General features: G+C 39.5%; 1 protein-coding gene across 1 annotated transcript in view; it reads right to left on the bottom strand.

The window, feature by feature from the left end:
* Nucleotides 1-226: 226 nt before the first annotated feature.
* The window catches only part of LOC121862352 (protein GUCD1-like), a 40,420-nt gene continuing 23,580 nt past the window's right edge, over nucleotides 227-17,066 (bottom strand). Inside the window, exons 3-4 of the mRNA XM_042360584.1 lie at nucleotides 10,411-10,537; nucleotides 227-1,092 (exon numbers count right to left, since the gene is read on the bottom strand). Coding sequence (XP_042216518.1) covers nucleotides 694-1,092; nucleotides 10,411-10,537 — 526 coding nt within the window. The 3' untranslated portion in view covers nucleotides 227-693. The remainder of the gene's footprint in view (nucleotides 1,093-10,410; nucleotides 10,538-17,066) is intronic.

Genomic DNA, 17,066 nt, shown 5'->3' with positions numbered 1-17,066 from the left:
CAATTGATACAAGTGATACAGGTGAGGGCCAATAATCTGCCCTCTGCCTTGGAACCAACCCCCCATCCCTGTGTGCCCAGCCATCTTTTCTACTAATGTAAGTGTTAAAAAACCTAATATTAATGATATTTCTCTTAATTATTAATTGTGTGTGCATACCATCATAAAATTAAGAAGTTTTTTTACTACAACGTAGGTATTGTGTCTGAAAAAGTGGAGTTTGATGGTCGGCCCGGTCTCTATTTCAATTAATCCCAAATGTTATGTTGTTCACTTTACGCATTTCTTGCTTTACACAGGCCTCCGTGGGTTCAATTGACCGCGTAAAGCGAGGGTTCACTGTACATAAAATGTCTTCAATTTTGTTTCAACATATTGTATTCATATTAGTGGGAGCAATCAGTCAGGTGCAAACCAATGGCACTTTCTTCATTCATGTACTTTTCAAACAGTATAATACTTCATATGTAACAATTTAAAATGTAGGAAAATCTACACACAATCATCTCTCAAGTTCCAGAGGAGAGAGGAGTCACAGGTAAGAGAGTTGCTACATAATTCCTTTTGTATTATACCCATGTAGTTCGTGTATACCACCAAAACATGATACATCTCATCTCTTTAAATCTATAAAGTATATGTTTTGATTTATATAAATTTCATAATAAAAACTAAACCTATTTTTACCTAATTTTATGTAGAGCTCTGATGTTTTGAGGTATTGTAAATAAAAATAACATCTTCATCAGTACCATAACTCTGTCTAGCCTCATCCAACTTACTAAAAGATATGCAACAAATGCGATTTTTAAAAGATGGGTTTCTGTAATAGAAATGGGTCTTTCTCATATCAAAACCAATAAGAAGAATGTAATGTCCCTGATAAGGCGGTGAACATGGCAGGCAGGAACGAAGATGTGGCATAGCCCTCGCACACCTCGTGCAAATAAGTAGGTGTGCATTAGTGAGGAGGATGACTGGGCCCTCCTCACGAAGGTGGGATACGATGTCCATCAGTGTGGCAGCTCCTTGTTCCACAACCACTCCCTGACTGCTAGCTTCTTGGAAGCGAACCAAAACTCTCTGGGCATCCTGGTGATGAAATATGCATATAAAGTACTGTACTGTATAAATTTTTCTTTTACAGGTCACCAAGTTAGACTGTCAGTGTAGCTACAGGTCCCTAGCTCTCCCCTACCAGGTCAAGCTGTGTTATTGTTATTTTTCAACTTGTAATTTCGAGTAGACATACTTACAGTAGTCCATCGTCAACTGCAGGGGTTAGGTTCCTGATAAACACCATGGTTGGCTTATGGGTGATAGGGGGTTAGGTTCCATGGCATCGGCTAACACTCATCAAAGCCTAATTAAATTGCCTGTACCTTCACTAAACAATACCTGTATTGTACATTTAATTAAATTTGAGTCAAATATTGCACATATAAATGGCTGAATATAAATTAAATAGTAATATAAATTTTACAATACATCTCACACAGAGAACTGCACCTCGGTGAGGCAAGATCTTTTCTGCTCCCGAGGTACTGCGTGAACTTGACGATGTTCACCTGTGACCAGGCGAAGGTTGTAAGACTGTACCCAGTCACAGGCCCTTTGCGCAATCAACTAAACCCTTCGGGCAAGCAACTAAACCTCCTTGTCCTAAGGAAGTTTTTTGACTCCTTAGAAATCAGGGGGGTGACAAGGGTCGTCCGCAGACCAGTGAGTGGTAGCCTTATGGTCACCTTCGCGGAATGGGGACAGGCCCAGCAATTAATCAACATAACAGAAATCAACGGGATTCAGATACATGTGCGAGCTCACCCAGAAGACAACTTGGTGTTGGGAGTCATCTCCCACACCGAGATAGAACACCTTGAAGAAGAAGAACTGGCTGAGCTGATCGGAGACCAGCTCACAATAGTACGGAAGCTGACCAGTGGAGTAGAACTGGTTAGCTACCCCACGAAGCTACCAAGCACCGTTTTGCTGGGATGGGAAAACATCTCAGTAAGACCGTATGAAAGAAGACCAACAAGATGTTACAAATGCCAGATGTACGGCCATCTGGCGGGGAAGTGTCGTGCTCGGGAGGTCTGTTGCAGATGCGGAACACCCGGGCACCAGGACACCAACTGCTCGGCGGCCGACAAGAAATGCGCAGCTTGTGGTGGCCCTCACTCCTCCTCTGACCATGAGTGTCCCAAGTGGAGGGAGGAGTGTAGGGTGGCTAAGCTGTGAACCAAGAAAAAACTGAGCTACAAGGAGGCTCTCCCTGTAGTGAAGACCGAAGAAAAGAATAATCAAGACCCCAACAAGACCGAAGAAAAGAAGTACGAGAATTATTTACCAGTTACCAAGAAACAAGAACACCACGAGCCCCCAGGGGCAGAACCCCACGTGACCACGCTCACCCCCTCCGCCCTCTTCCACATCTACGAACACCTAGGGCAAGATGATGATGAAGAACAGGACCCGAATGGACAGTCCAAGAGAGTAAGGACAGCAAGAAGAGGAGGAAAAGGAAGAAAAGATCAACTTCAAGCTAACAAGAATACCAAGATATTTCTTTGCCCAACCCAACAACCACCTGACGTTTGACCTGACACTCACCCGATTCTGGGACCGGCCACCTCCTCGCCGCGTCCAGATTAGTGGCTGCTACCTCCGACTTATAACTCCAACTTAAACCCAAAATAACACAAGCAGTGTTTAGCCACTGCACCTTTCCTTTCCTTCTCAAATTCACTTCAATCCTCCCTTTATCTTTCCCCTGAACCTCTTTCCCCCCCTGTCACTAGCCTTTGTTCAGTTCAGTACATCTCTGTAGAGATGGCATGTTGCTATAAAATAAGAAAAATGAAGAGCATGGGTGTGTGTGTGTGTGTGAACTTAGCAGGTCTTGCCAAGTTAGACTGTTCCTCTAGCTCTCCCCTACCAGGCCAAGCTGTGTCCATGGGAGTTAGTGTCAGATCGTGCGAGGGGAAGGTGGGAGGGGGAGAGGGATATGGTATCGGGATCTTAGCCTTTCCCTACCAGGCCAAGCTGTAAGCTGCATTATTGTTCTTTTTCAATCCGTAATTTTGGGTAGATATACGTAATTTGTTATTTATTTATTAATTTTTTCTGTTACATGCACACACAATCATTCGTACAGAATGTGAAAAAAAAAATTATCATAAGGTCAAAAATATAAATAGAAAGAACATTACTTTTGTCTGCAGGAGTTAGCCCAAGATTGTGGGAGGGTAAGGGGGGACAGCACTTCTGTCTCCCTTAGTAAAATGATTGCCAAATAGCTTATTTTTCCTTTTCTTTTCTTTTATTTATTAATACAGGTATTATTTGTATTCATTCCGCACATTTACATTAAACTGCAAAGGGATAAAGATGCAACACTAATCCACAGATACACAAAATTCATTGACATGGTTGGTGAAATGGTATAGAGTAAAAACCGTGGATACCCAGAATCCACAAATGGGAAATCCGCGGTTGGCAAGTCTACTGTATTAATTTATTTTTTTTACTCTGTTACTGTTACATGCATACTGAATGTGCAAAAAAATAAAATAAATAAACAATAATAAATAAATAAATATAAGAAATAATTATCACAAATATCACAAGTACAAAAACATAAAGAGAATAAAAATTTCTTAAATTCGCGGTAGTGTGCGTTCGTGGGAGATGGGGGAAGGGGTTGTCGGGGTGGTAATGGTGGTGGGTGGTGTGCATAGTGGGGGTGATGAGAGTGTGGTAGTGGCGGGTGGTGTGAGCTGCGTTATTGTTATTTTTCAACTCGTCTTACAACTGCTCAAAATTCGAAAAATCCTGATTCCTGTGTCACGATAGGGACAGTTGCCAGGTGTCGTCAGACAACTGCAGTTCTTGTACTACACATACCTTTTTAGAAGGTTTCGGTAAAAGAGCACTACAGTGGTCCCTCGGTTAACGAGCACAATCCGTTCCAGCAGGTTGCTCGTTAACCGAAAAACTCATTAACTGAAACCATTGTTTCAATGGGTTTTTGGGTAATTGGTTCCAGCTCACCGAAATTTGCCTAAATTCAACAAAAAAGGTAGAAAAGTACACTTACTTTGAGGTGTGTATGTAGAAGGTTCCTGGATGATGATGATGGGAATTAGAATGGGAGTGGAGGAGAAGGTAGAAGAGAAGGCATTGGGGTGGAAGAGAAGTCTCCCCATGGCGCCATTTCACCCATAAAATTTTAGTTCACTTGGTGTAATTCAAGATTATTTTCCTTAAATAAACACTGCACTGCATTATATATTGTCAATATGTAAATTAAATTTCAAATGACCAATAATTTGCATGCAAACACAGAAAAAAGCATTTAGTTGAAGAGAGTCTCAAGCAAGAATGTTCCCTCCACTGAAAAGAGAGTGAGACTGGCGCCTGTTTGGTGTGTTGCCAGGCTGGATGGCGCGCATGAAACTAGTGTCTTTACCTTCAATTAAGTTCAATACCGGTAATTGTTAAAATGACTAAAAAATTTAATATTAAACTTTTAAAATTATTGAATAGTATAAACTTCTTGATATTTACTAAAATAGTAAGGAATTTAAACCCTAAAACCGATTACTGTATTGGCAGACTAATACTACAGCTGGTGGACCGCCAAATGCAAGCGAAAACATGTTGAGGTCAGCTCGTGAAAAACTTGTTAATCGAGGGGTTGCTCGTTAACCGAAGTTAAGAATCTTATGGAAGGTAAATCGTTAACCGAAATCTCGTTAACCGAGGCGCTCGTTAACTGAGGGATCACTGTATTATGGTTTCAAATAAGTATACGAAAACACCTGGAAAACAATGACCAGTTGATCATATGACATTTCTAAATCTCTCTCATCAGCCTTGGTGCATAAAATTTAAAATGTCTCAGGCTCCATACAGTATCTGGGTTTCAACAACTGTCGCCTTGGCTCTTACTAGGCCCATATGGTGGGTCAGCACTTACGAATTGGTTAAGAAAACACATTTTGTTTACCGAGATTGATTGAATGTGGTACAGTAATTATATCTTTGACGACGCAACAGCTTTGGTCATATGTCGCCAAATTAAAATTAAGGCTTTATTCACTGAGATACAGGAGGCTCTGTAAGTCCTCGCTTAACGTCGGCCCGCTTAACATTGTTTCAGTACTACTTTAGAAGCCAAAACTTTGTTTAACCCTTAAGCCCTGGGTTAGGGTGCTGATGGCAGTACACCTCCCCCCGCGGGATAGATGGAGAAAAAATTCAACTTTTCCAAAAATAATAATAAAAAAAATAAATAAATAAATACTGTAAGCTGTTTTTTCCTAAAAAACAGCTTTTGTGATATAGTCCAGAATGCGACGTCTAGCTTTATACCTAGGTATGTAAATGCCTATCATTAACTCGCCAGGCCAACATACAGGCAATTAAAACATCTAATAATTACTTAAATACGTAATATTAGGAGGACACGTCGCTACCTGGCAATTCTCAAAACCCCCAACCCCACCTTCCATCACACGCACTGCCACCGTCATCTCTTGCCCTAGAGCGAGCAGTAAACAAATGTCAACTCTCGAGGGGTGGAGATGGGTGGGATGTCGACGTCGCATTCTGGACAACAGTAAAAGTCCAAAAATCCGGATGCCAGAAATCCGGACCACCCGAGAATCCGGACTTTTCGAAAACTTTCAAACTTTTTAAATTTAGCGGGCTTTTGTGGGTTAGGTGAATGAATGGCATTCCTTTAAAAAAATTAACTTACATAATTCTAATAATAAAAGTAATTGTAAATTATAGGTAGCTAATTTTGTTAGTTTTGTAATTAGCTTGTCCTCAAATGTAAAATTTGTGGCACTATAAATCTTTTGTGTGTATGTAATAATAATAATAATAATAATTAACGGTTTATTGAAAAAGTTCTGCAGCCCGAAGGCTGAAAATATACATTGGACATAAATGACTTATTACATACATTGGTGGTTTAACAAAAGCCTTCATTAGAGAAAGGTAAAGGAACATACAGATTAATGTAGGATTGTACGTGTTGAACAGCAAACACGTAGTGTAGTAACTCCCTCCCAGATGGTGTTAGGAGGGACCTCACGTGATGTAGTGTTTCCCTCAGATGGTGTTATGAGGGACCTGACGTGGTGTAGTAATTCCCTCGCAGATGGTGTTATGAGGGACCACGTGGTGTAGTAATTCCCTCACAGATGATGTTATGGGGGACCCCACGTGGTGTAATTACCTCACAGATGGCGTTATGAGGGTCCTCACGTGGTGTAGTAATTCCCTCACAGATGGTGTTATTAGGGACCTGACGTGGTGTGGTAATTCCCTCACAGATGGTGTTATGAGGGACATGTGGTGTAGTAATTCCCTCACAGATGGTGTTATATGAGTGAGGTTTGGTCCCAGGCCTTCCTATCGTAGACGGATTAACACATCGCTGGTTATCACGGGCCGTTATCACTGGGTACCTGGGACCTCACTGTGTGAAGGTTAACTTGGATATGACTGTTACTGTTGAGTTGTTCTCACTGACTTAAGCACTGTTCACCACTGTTCACCTCTGTTTAACACTGGTTCCATTCCTTTCCTTTCCTAAATGAAATTGTAACTTCTGGTGAGAACTTGTTGATATTCCGGTGGGGAGGAGGGTTCAGGGGAGGGGGTTGGTATGGGCCAACTTAACAGTTGACCTGGCTGCTCCGAGAGGAGCGCCAGGTACGTCTTGACCCTTCGGTGGTCAAGGATGTAGTGCATGCCTGAACGCCACAGCTACAACAAACGACCACGCAATCGCCACTTTAAAACAAGCAATCAAACTGTGACAACATATGTAATTTTGAGTCCTACTCTTTCCATTTACAGAGTACAAGCCCATAATAATGGCTCCTAAAGTAGATAAACTTCGTTGTGTGAAGAGAAAGAAGAACACATTGAAATTGAGTGACAAACTTGAAATAATTATGAAACTAGTACGTGGTGTGAGCAATACTGATCTAATGGAAACATACGACATTGGGAAGTCTACAATTTATGATATAAAAAAGGCAAAGAATAAAATTCTAGAATTCACAGCTTCTTCTGAGCCTTACAATAAAATTGTTGAAAGAAAAAGTTTACATTGGCCCAAATTAGAAAATCTTGATAAAGTGTTGCACAAATGGTTTTTGTTAAAACGATCAGAAGGTATGGCAATTTATGGGCTGATGCTTATTGCCAAAGCAAAGTCTTTTAAGGAGCAAATAAACATTGAATCAGAGTGAGCATTTAGTGATGGATGGCTTTGGAATTTCAAGACTCATCATGGTATTAGACAGTTTGTTTAAATTTTTGTCAAGTGTTGACTTTATTTTTCTTTAAAACTGCTCGTTTTGATAAATGAAGCATGCTTTACTTGCTTATGAATACTCTCTCAAAATGTACCTGTTCATCTCTTCTTTATTCCTCCTTAAATTTGAATTTTAAAAGTACTGCCTGAGAATCCGGAAAATCCGAAAATCCGGACCGACCCAATCCCCAAGCAGTCTGGATTTTTGGACTTCTACTGTATATCACAAAAACTGGTTTTTAGAAAAAAAAAAAAACTTTTTGCTCAATCCAGAATGCGACGTCTAGCTTTGAATACCCACGCAGGACGTGGAGAGGGAGGTGACGTTGCGTATAAGGCTCCGCTAGATTAGGTCCAGATTATGATCATAAACTGTTTGGAATATTTTCTGGAAGGTAAAATGTTAATTTATATATCCCAATTAGGATACTCACTTTATTCTGATGAGGAAGAAGGTCCTGGTTGTGGAGATTGACCAGGTGGGGGAGGGGACCCCAGCACCATCATATGTGAAGCATCATTCAGAGACAGATGAAGATAGCTGTTTTTAAAGGTTTTTGAGGATCTCCAAAAGCCCATTTCTTTGATCTGACTGAGGCTCATATGCCGCAGAAAGGCCACAGATCCTGCATATTTCCTGGTGTCATGTCAAATATTTCTTGCCAGGGTCTGCTTGATTCACTAACTGAGATAACTATTTTGTCATTTGACTGGGAGGCAATTTCTTACCATCCTGTGATGAGAATACATAGGGGCCAGATTAGGGAACCTGGTAAACCATTCTTCAAGATTCCTAACTGGGAACCCTTGTCTCATCCATTAGCCATTTTATCCTAATAGGTTGAGCTTGAAAATCCCCCCCTTTCATTTTTTCTTAGGATCTCTGTAAGAAAAAGGGTGACACCTTCCTCAGAAAATACCAATAATGATGGATTATTGGAAATTGAAATCAGCTCACTGATTCTCATACCTGTTGCTATTGCTAGAAGGAAGGCTGCCTTCTGGAGCAATCTGTCCCGGATCAGATTTATATTGTAATTAGGCCCCATAAGAAATTTAGTAACTTTTTCAAGAGACCAAGGTGGGATTCTCTTAGGCCGAGGGGATCTCTGAATGGAAAAGGACGATGAGCATTTGATAAATCCTTGGGTTCTAAGTAATATTAAAACCCCATGCCAGAGGGTCAACCAATGCTGATTTATAAGATGCAATTGTCGATCCTTGAAGGCCTTTAACTATGAACAGAAATTCTAAAAATTCTAACACCATTGTTTCCGACAATGTGTTTGGAGTCGTTAACCTGATAAATTGTTGAAAAGGTTTCCAAGCTTTCTCATATTGCATAGATGTTGGGGTCTATGACCTGCTATCACTTGGTTAACTATACAGTATTGGAATTACCCAACAATCTATTTAAACATCTTTTGAGAAATTCCAAGCGTAAAGTGTTAAGGATATCTCGAACTGAGAGTGCAGTACCTAGCCTAGACATCCTTGTTGCAATTGTAGTGGATGAGTTTTAAGTTTTTCTCTTATAAAATCTCAATGAATGTAACTCTGTAGTAATAAATAAAAGCACCTCACCAGGCATCACACAAGGAGTTTTGAATTTCTGTACAGTGGTCCCTCGGTTAACGACCACAATTCGTTCTAGAAGGTTGCTCGTTAACCGAAAAATTTGTTAACCGAAACCATTGTTTCAATGGGTTTTTGGTTCCAGCTCACCGAAAATTGCCTAAAGTCAACAAAAAAGGTAGTAAAGTACACTTACTTTGAGGTGTGTATGTAGAAGGCTCCTGGATGATGATGATGATGATGATGATGGGGATTAGAATGGGGGTGGAGGAGAAGGAAGAAGAGAAGGCATTGGGGTGGAAGAGAAGTCACCCCAAGGCGCCATTTCACCCATAAAATTTTAGTTCACTTGGTGTAATTCAAGATTATTTTCTTTAAATCAACACTGCACTGCATTATATATTGTCAATATGAAAAATAAATTTCAAAATGACCAATAATTTGACTGGAAACACAGAAAAAAGCGTTTATGTTGAAGAGAGTCTGAAGCAAGATGTTACCTCCACTGAAAAGACAGAGACTGACGTCTGTATGGTGTGTTGACAGGCTGTTTGGCGTGCTAAAAACTAGTTTCCCTGTACTTAAATTATGTTAAATAATTGTTAAAATGACTAAAAATTTCAAAATAAGACTTTTAAAATTATTGAATAGTACAAACTTCTTGATATTTACTAAAATAGCCAGGAATTTAAGCCCTAGAACCGATTACTGTATTGGCGGACTAATATGACAGCTAGTGTGCAAGCGAAAACATGTTGAGGGGCGCTCGTAAGGAATTCATTAATCGAGGGAATGCTCGTTAACCGAAGTTAAGAATCTCATGGAAGGTAATTTGTGAACCGAAATTTCATTAAACGAGGCGCTCGTTAACCGAGGGATCACTGTATATGTAATGTATTTCATGGGGCAAAGGGAGGCTGGGGAACGTAACTCCCATATTTTATCTATTTCTTATGGGGAAAATTGATCCGCTTAACGTTGTTTCGTATAACTTCGCGTTTTCAGGAACGTAACCCCGACGTTAAGCAAGAACTTACTGTATTGGAAAAGGTTCTGCATAAAGGCAGGCTGAAACGGTTTGGGCTTGTGAAGAGATTGAATGAAACCAATTGGATCAAGAGGTGCATGAACCTAAATGTGGAAGGGAGGAGAGCCAGGGGTAGGCAAAGAATGACATGAGGAGAGGTTTTAAGAAACGACATTAGAGTTAAGAACCTGACAAGAGAGACTGCAAGGGACCATGCAGCATGGAAAGCTGACATCAGGTAATCATGACAAACCCACAAAAGCATGGAAAATAGCCATAAAATATTGATGATGGAGGAGTCATGACACAAAACATCTGATTTCAACAAGCTAAATTAAAAATATCTGTGCATCAAGAACTTTAAATAGCCAATGGAAAAAATAAATAAAACTGTTTGATACCAAATATAACTGGAAACATCAGTTCACACGGCTATCTTAATAAATACATAAAGCAAACAAAAGCTTACTTTACTGAGTACATGATCGTAGAAACTTTCAGCTGAGAATCCCGGGTCAACTCCTAAAGTGACTGTCATGTATCGGTGTTTGATCCCAAATTTCTGCAGCAAGTATGCCAGGTCAATGCTCCAGGTACTGTAGGGAAGGATTAACATATCTTACTCACAAGGAAACCTACAGTAAATAATGTAACTTAAAATTCTTATGTAAACATAAAGGGAAGCAAAATATACCAGGTTAATATTACATGGATAGCAAAGAAGATGCCAAAACTTACGTTAATATACAGAGGCCAAACATATTTTGACTTCCATATGGATGGAAAAAAGTGTTTTATCTTGAAATGCTAAAAGTTAAATGTGCTTTACCCCTAATAAACCCCAACCCAATCCAACAATTAGCACTGATGCAAATTAAGACTGAGACCCAATCCAATAGTAAAATCTGGTTAAATAGCCATATGAAAGAGAACAATTCAATTTTAGTACAGTACACCTTTAAAACTTTCCCCAATGTAGGTAAACACATAAATACAAAAGAAAATCAAATTAGACACAACCCTTCCCACCCTGATCAAGTTGTGCAACATCTGCCCCATCTCAGACTGCCTGCCTCAAGCATAAACATCTCCACACATATCTAAGTAATGATGATATATACAGTACAGGGGACCCCCCAAATTTGCGGGGATTAGGTTCTGAAAATGGCCATAAATCGCCAAATCTGCAAATAACATTTGCAGACCAAGGGGGGGGGGGGGTGTTACATTTTAACTTGTGTGCAAAGAAATGTGTATTCCCTTATGTGTTTGCCCTAAGGACAATTATATCTTTTACCTGTATTGTATATATGTGTGTGTCTACACACACACACATACATTACAGGTAAACGAAATTACTGTGTCTAGAATGAATGGCCCCGTCCTGGCCGTCAAAATGCCGGCAACTTTAAAACTACCCGCAGACATTCTTGGGTACATCCAGGGTGTCATCCGTGAATAATAGAGGACTGCGAAATAAAAATCCGCAAACTTGGAGGGGGGGTGCCTGTAGTTCACCCATTCCCTGTATATATATTTATAGTTGTACTGTATCTAATAACAAAATTCATTCATAACACAGTACAGTACAGTGATATCCCATTTAGCTGGAATAATTGGTGCAGAGCTCTTCTGGCAATGAGAGATTTCTGGGTATCGAGACAAATTTTCTCATCCCCGGAAAAATTGCTAATCCACAGAATTTTTCCACATATATGTACAGGGGAAAGTTTTCCGAGGGTCTAAACTATGCAGCTTGCACGGCAGACACTATCACACATCCTCGGAATGTTTCCAGATGCTGGAAAAAGTTTTCCGAGAGTCTAGAGCTCTAGACTATGCATCCTGTATGGACAAACACTCTCCCATTACATTTAGGCTGTGGTCACAAGCAAAAATATTTACAGCTAGCTAAAAAGTGTATAAACTTTTATCCAGAGCATCTGTTCTAATTGTGTTCGAGAAATGAATTTGGTACCCAAATTATCCCGAGTAAATTCTCTGAGATTGTTTCAACAAAAGATCCTTAAACAAAATATTTCAGCAGGATACAATGATTGGGACTCAATTGTTTTATGTAAAAAAAAAAAAAAAGAAACACTAAGAAATGCTTATAATGGGGTCGATAAAATATGTTTTAATTAAGTTAGAAGCACCATTTTTTTACCTAAACAATCCTGAATACTTTATCCAAAAGTCTGTGTAAATAAACAAATATAAACAAAACAAAAATTTTATATGATACAGGCATCAAATAAAGGTATTTTTGGGGTAAGAGGCATGAATGGAATCACAGCTTTAACAGTAGAATTTTCCACCCTATACTGGGAAAATTATTTTTAGTCTAAACTATGCATCTCGCAAAGGATAGACACAGAGCTGTATATATATTTATGCAAACACCACTATAAACATACAATATTATGTAAATAAACAAAACAATATGTACTACTACTGCACAGGACTACCCCAGTTATTGCAAGGGATGCATTCCTAAAAGTCATTGTGAATACCGAATTTGCGAATAACGGGGCAATTTTCCAAATAAGAATTAATGTAAATGGGGGGAGGGGATGCAACTTTCACCACCTATTTTTCAATATATACTCCTCATTATCCGAGGCTATTAGGGACCAGGGTTGGGTGTATATTGTAGTACCAGTAAATGTGAGGAATAAAAAAAATTATACAAGTACTAATGAATAACATATAAGAAAAAATATCACATTAAAGGTTGGCAATAGTTTCACTACATGCTGGAGACTGGAACGGCTGAGATCTCCAGTATTACTCCCTCCTCTCCGTGGGCTAACTACCTCGCACATAAGAAATGTTTATTTTTGTTCAACCCAGAATACGACGCCTAGCTTTAACCTAGGTATGTTAATGCCTAGCAATAATTCACCAGGCCAACATACAACGGTGGCAGTGCGTATGAAGGGGGTTTTGAGAATTGCAATTAAATGCCAGGTAGCGACGTGTCCTCCTAATATTACTTATTAAGTACGTAATTATTAGATGCTTTAATTGCCTGTATGTTGGCCTGGCGAATTATTGCTAGGCATAAACACACCGAGGTTAAAGCTAGGCGTCGCATTCTGGGCTATATCACAAAAACTGTTTTTTAGAAAAAAAACGGCTTTCCTTTATGTTTTTGACCTTATGATAACCATTTTTTTTGCACATTCTGCATGAATAATTGAGTGTGCATGTAATATAATACAAAAAAAAAAGATTACTTTTTGAAAAATAACAATAACACAGCTTGGCTTGGTAGGAGGAGAGCAAGGGGGATGCAGCTACAGGAATAATCTAACTTGGTGACATGCCTAGTCCACACACACATGTAAATTCACACACATGTAAATTTTGCCCACATACACACCAATGCTCTTCATATTTCTTATTTTATATTAACATATTTTTGTTTACATCCTGTACAGGTACACCCCATATAATGCAATAAAATAACTACAAGAACATAAAAACAATACAAAAGAACACTGTGTGTGTATACAACATTTGGAAATTAGTGTAAACATTTAAACTAGCATTTACTATTGTCATATGAAGAATTATAGAATGCTCGGTGTATTTTTTTCATGCCGCAGTTTGGAAAAACAGGTTCAGGTGTGGGGTGAGCATCTCCTGTGTGTGAATTTTCATACGCATGCTCCGTGAGAATGGTCCCATTGATCTTCATTAATTTCTAAATGGCGAGGGTCCGTATGCTTTTAAAAAAAAAAAAAAAAAAAGTGAAGCAGGCCTTACAGCAGAATATGAGAGCTGTGGCTATCCCACCCGGTTTGAAATATTACTGTAGGGTATCATAGTTTTTAATTTGTGAATAAGCGGGGTATGCTTTGCGAATATCAAATTGCGGTGTTAAAATACTTATTGTGGATTAGTGGGGATGCAAATAGAGAGGTATTCCTGTACTGTATACAGTGAACCCTTGAAGATCCGGACTAAAAGGGGGGACCACCTGTCTGTAAAAGCCGATTGTCCGGAATATCCGGCGATTAATAAATGATATAAGAAACACCAAAAATACAGTACAGGGGCCCCCCCCTGTTTTGTGTGTACTATGTCTACACATACATACACAAAACACATACAAATAATAATGGGAAAATACTCTCACAAATAATCAGAAACAAATTTATTAAAAATGTGACAGTGTACCCTCAAATGTGTGCTCTATTACCTTATTAATAGAGCACGGATTTAAGGGTATACTGTCACATTTTTAATAAATTTGCTTTTGATTGTGAGAGGATTTTCCATTTATTATTTATTTGTATGTGTTTTGTGTGTGTGTGTCTACACACAAATATTTACAATACAGGTAAAGGAAATCACCATATATAAACCATGTATTTACCTATAATAACATAATAAGAAACACTGTATCATTACTAGAGTGAATGAAATAATATTCCCACAAACAACAATTGTTAACTCTATTTATGTTTCCCACCTCCTCGGGCACCTGTGTCCAAGCAACTGACGGGTCAAGCAGCACCCACTGGCCTAAAATGTTCTTTGCTCTGGTTTGTGAATGTTTCTTAGGGAAACTTCTAGGAGGCTTCTTAGCCCAGAACCCCCAAAATTTTTGTCCGGATCTTCCAAAATCCGGATTTCCCGGGTCCGGATCTTCGAGGGTTTACTGTATAGAGTACTGCACTCACCAGCAGATGCTGTCAACTTGAGCTTGTGAAGCAGGTTGGCCAAATGATGATATGATGATACAGGATGGCCTGCCATTGTCTTGTACAGTTGTGGAAATGTGTTCCTACACCCCCTGTGGTAACCCGTCACCAAATGGCAACGTCGCTGTAGTAGTATCACTGTTTATGAATGAATGGGTATTGGTCCTATAACGACTGACGTGATTGGTGGATAGGTTTGCTACAGATGATATAGGTCTTTGAATATAACATGACTAAAAAATAAATATAAAATTGTATTCTAATATAGAATGCCAGTTTAAATAAAAACTGTGTAAAAGATGACTTATCTATTCTATAAAGTATGTTCCTTTCACAGTTATCACACATCAACCATGCTCATTACGTCTGCATACTGGCAGTGTCAGTTATATGAGTACACTATGTTAAAAAGGATGAACTCTTCCACACCATCGACGTGATCTTGATCAAATGTTGGATCTCAATTTTCTGCCAGCCTTTTCATTAACAAAACAAAATATTGTGTTTGGAATATGTATGCCTGGTCACTAGTTCTGCCTCGATTTGTTGTAACTCAACTAATGAGTCTGTCTGCTGACGAAAGTCTTTATAGTGACTGATAGTAGAACAGTTTAACATTACTGATGAATTCATGGTCAAATGGCTGCAAAAGCGATGTGGTGTCAGGAAGAAGGAAGATAATTTGTACATTAGAGTGGCGTCCAATTAGAAACTTAGAGTGACCAGGAGCATTATCCATCACCAGGATCACATTTAAGTCAATGTTCTTCCTCTGGCAGTATTGCTGGGCATCAGGAACAAAGTGCTTGTCAAACCAATCAGTGCATAAAGATGTTGTAGCAAACCTATCCACCAATCACGTCAATCGATATAGGACCAATACCCATTCATTCATAAACAGTGATACAGAGTACTACTACAGCGACGTTGCCATTTGGTGATGGGTTACCACAGGGGGTGTAGGAACACGTTTCCACAACTGTATCATCTACTGTAGCAGGTATTACTAACTGTCACTCTCCTCTCCCTCCATGAAGGGGGGATTGTACACACACTGTATACAATACAGACACCTCTACACACTAGCCTCCAGTAGGCATACATTGTCCACTCTACTGAATACTGTATACAGTCCTGGACCGAAGTTTGCGATACAGTCAAGGTGGAGGGTGCAAAGTCTAACCCACCCTTACTGGCCATCACCCCCAACACACAAACAAGCACCCTCACAGTTCATCAATCAAGCTCTGATACTTACATTTCTCAATAAGGACTGGGGAAGGATGTCTTTGTTTTGTTTAATAAATTGACAAAACAATTTACCCAATCAAATGTTTCATTATTTGACATAATAGGTTAGATCATTTTTAGATAATCATGACATTCTTTACAATATAGAAAACACTGGAGAGTGTGTGTCTTGCTGGCTGGGGGTTTGCAACGATAACATCAGAATCTTCCAAGCTGTAAATTCCCTCAGAATGGTAGTCAAAATACTGTACTAGGTATGAATGATTCGTAAGAGAACTGTTTATCACCCTCCATGAAAATGACCTTATCATGGGGTCTACTGTACGTAACCTTGGCTTGATCCCTACATCGTCGCATAATGGACATGATGAGAGTATAGCTGACACGTGAGCGACCCGATTCATATAAAAGTGAGTCGCAACTGTGTGGTGTTTATGTAATGTAAACGAGCCCGAGCGAGTGAGCCACTGAATGGCGTGAGTGAGCGTGTGCACGAGTGCTATCCTCTAGTGGCGTGATTGATGTGTGCATGAGTGCTGCCACCTAGCGGAGTGAATGAAGTTGGATGTCTGAGTAGTTAGATGACATAGCACGAGGTTTCATGATCATATGTATTACCCTGTGAGACAGATTGTTTCCTGCTGCACCACTGTACAGACCTCTCCCAGTAAACTGCATCTGTGAAGACAACAACTAGAAGTAGGTCACAACACCATTGAATAGGGTTGGATGCAAAAATAAGGTAAAAGCAGCATGACCATATTTTTAGTTATACGTACCGTACTCATATAGGTGTCCATAGATGTTGCCTAGCTAATGTTATACAGACTCAACATCTTTGTAAATATTTACAGTTAAAATATTTTAAAACAAGTTACCCAAGCAGCTAGCTCATCCAGGCATCCTGAATGTGGAGAAGCATGCGGACGCGTTGGAGCATGATGCCATCTCTTGGGACTACCAGAATTGAATAATTTTCTCAGAATTTTTCTGGAAGATGCACATTATTTTATCCTAGGAAACTTGTTTCCACATCCAGAATGTAGAGTTTTCCCATAAGTTCCCGGAAGGCTCAAAATTCACTCTGGCCATTGGAGAGTTCTGGGGACCGGAGATTCTGGCTAATGGGGAGATTACATAGATATGTAAGAGAAGACAGCAT

The sequence above is a fragment of the Homarus americanus genome, unplaced genomic scaffold (genome assembly GCF_018991925.1).
Source record: "Homarus americanus isolate GMGI-L3 unplaced genomic scaffold, GMGI_Hamer_2.0 scaffold31037, whole genome shotgun sequence".
Classification (NCBI taxonomy): domain Eukaryota; kingdom Metazoa; phylum Arthropoda; class Malacostraca; order Decapoda; family Nephropidae; genus Homarus; species Homarus americanus.
The sequence above is the reverse complement of the archived record's forward strand: the minus strand, read 5'-3'. Positions and strand labels throughout refer to the sequence as shown.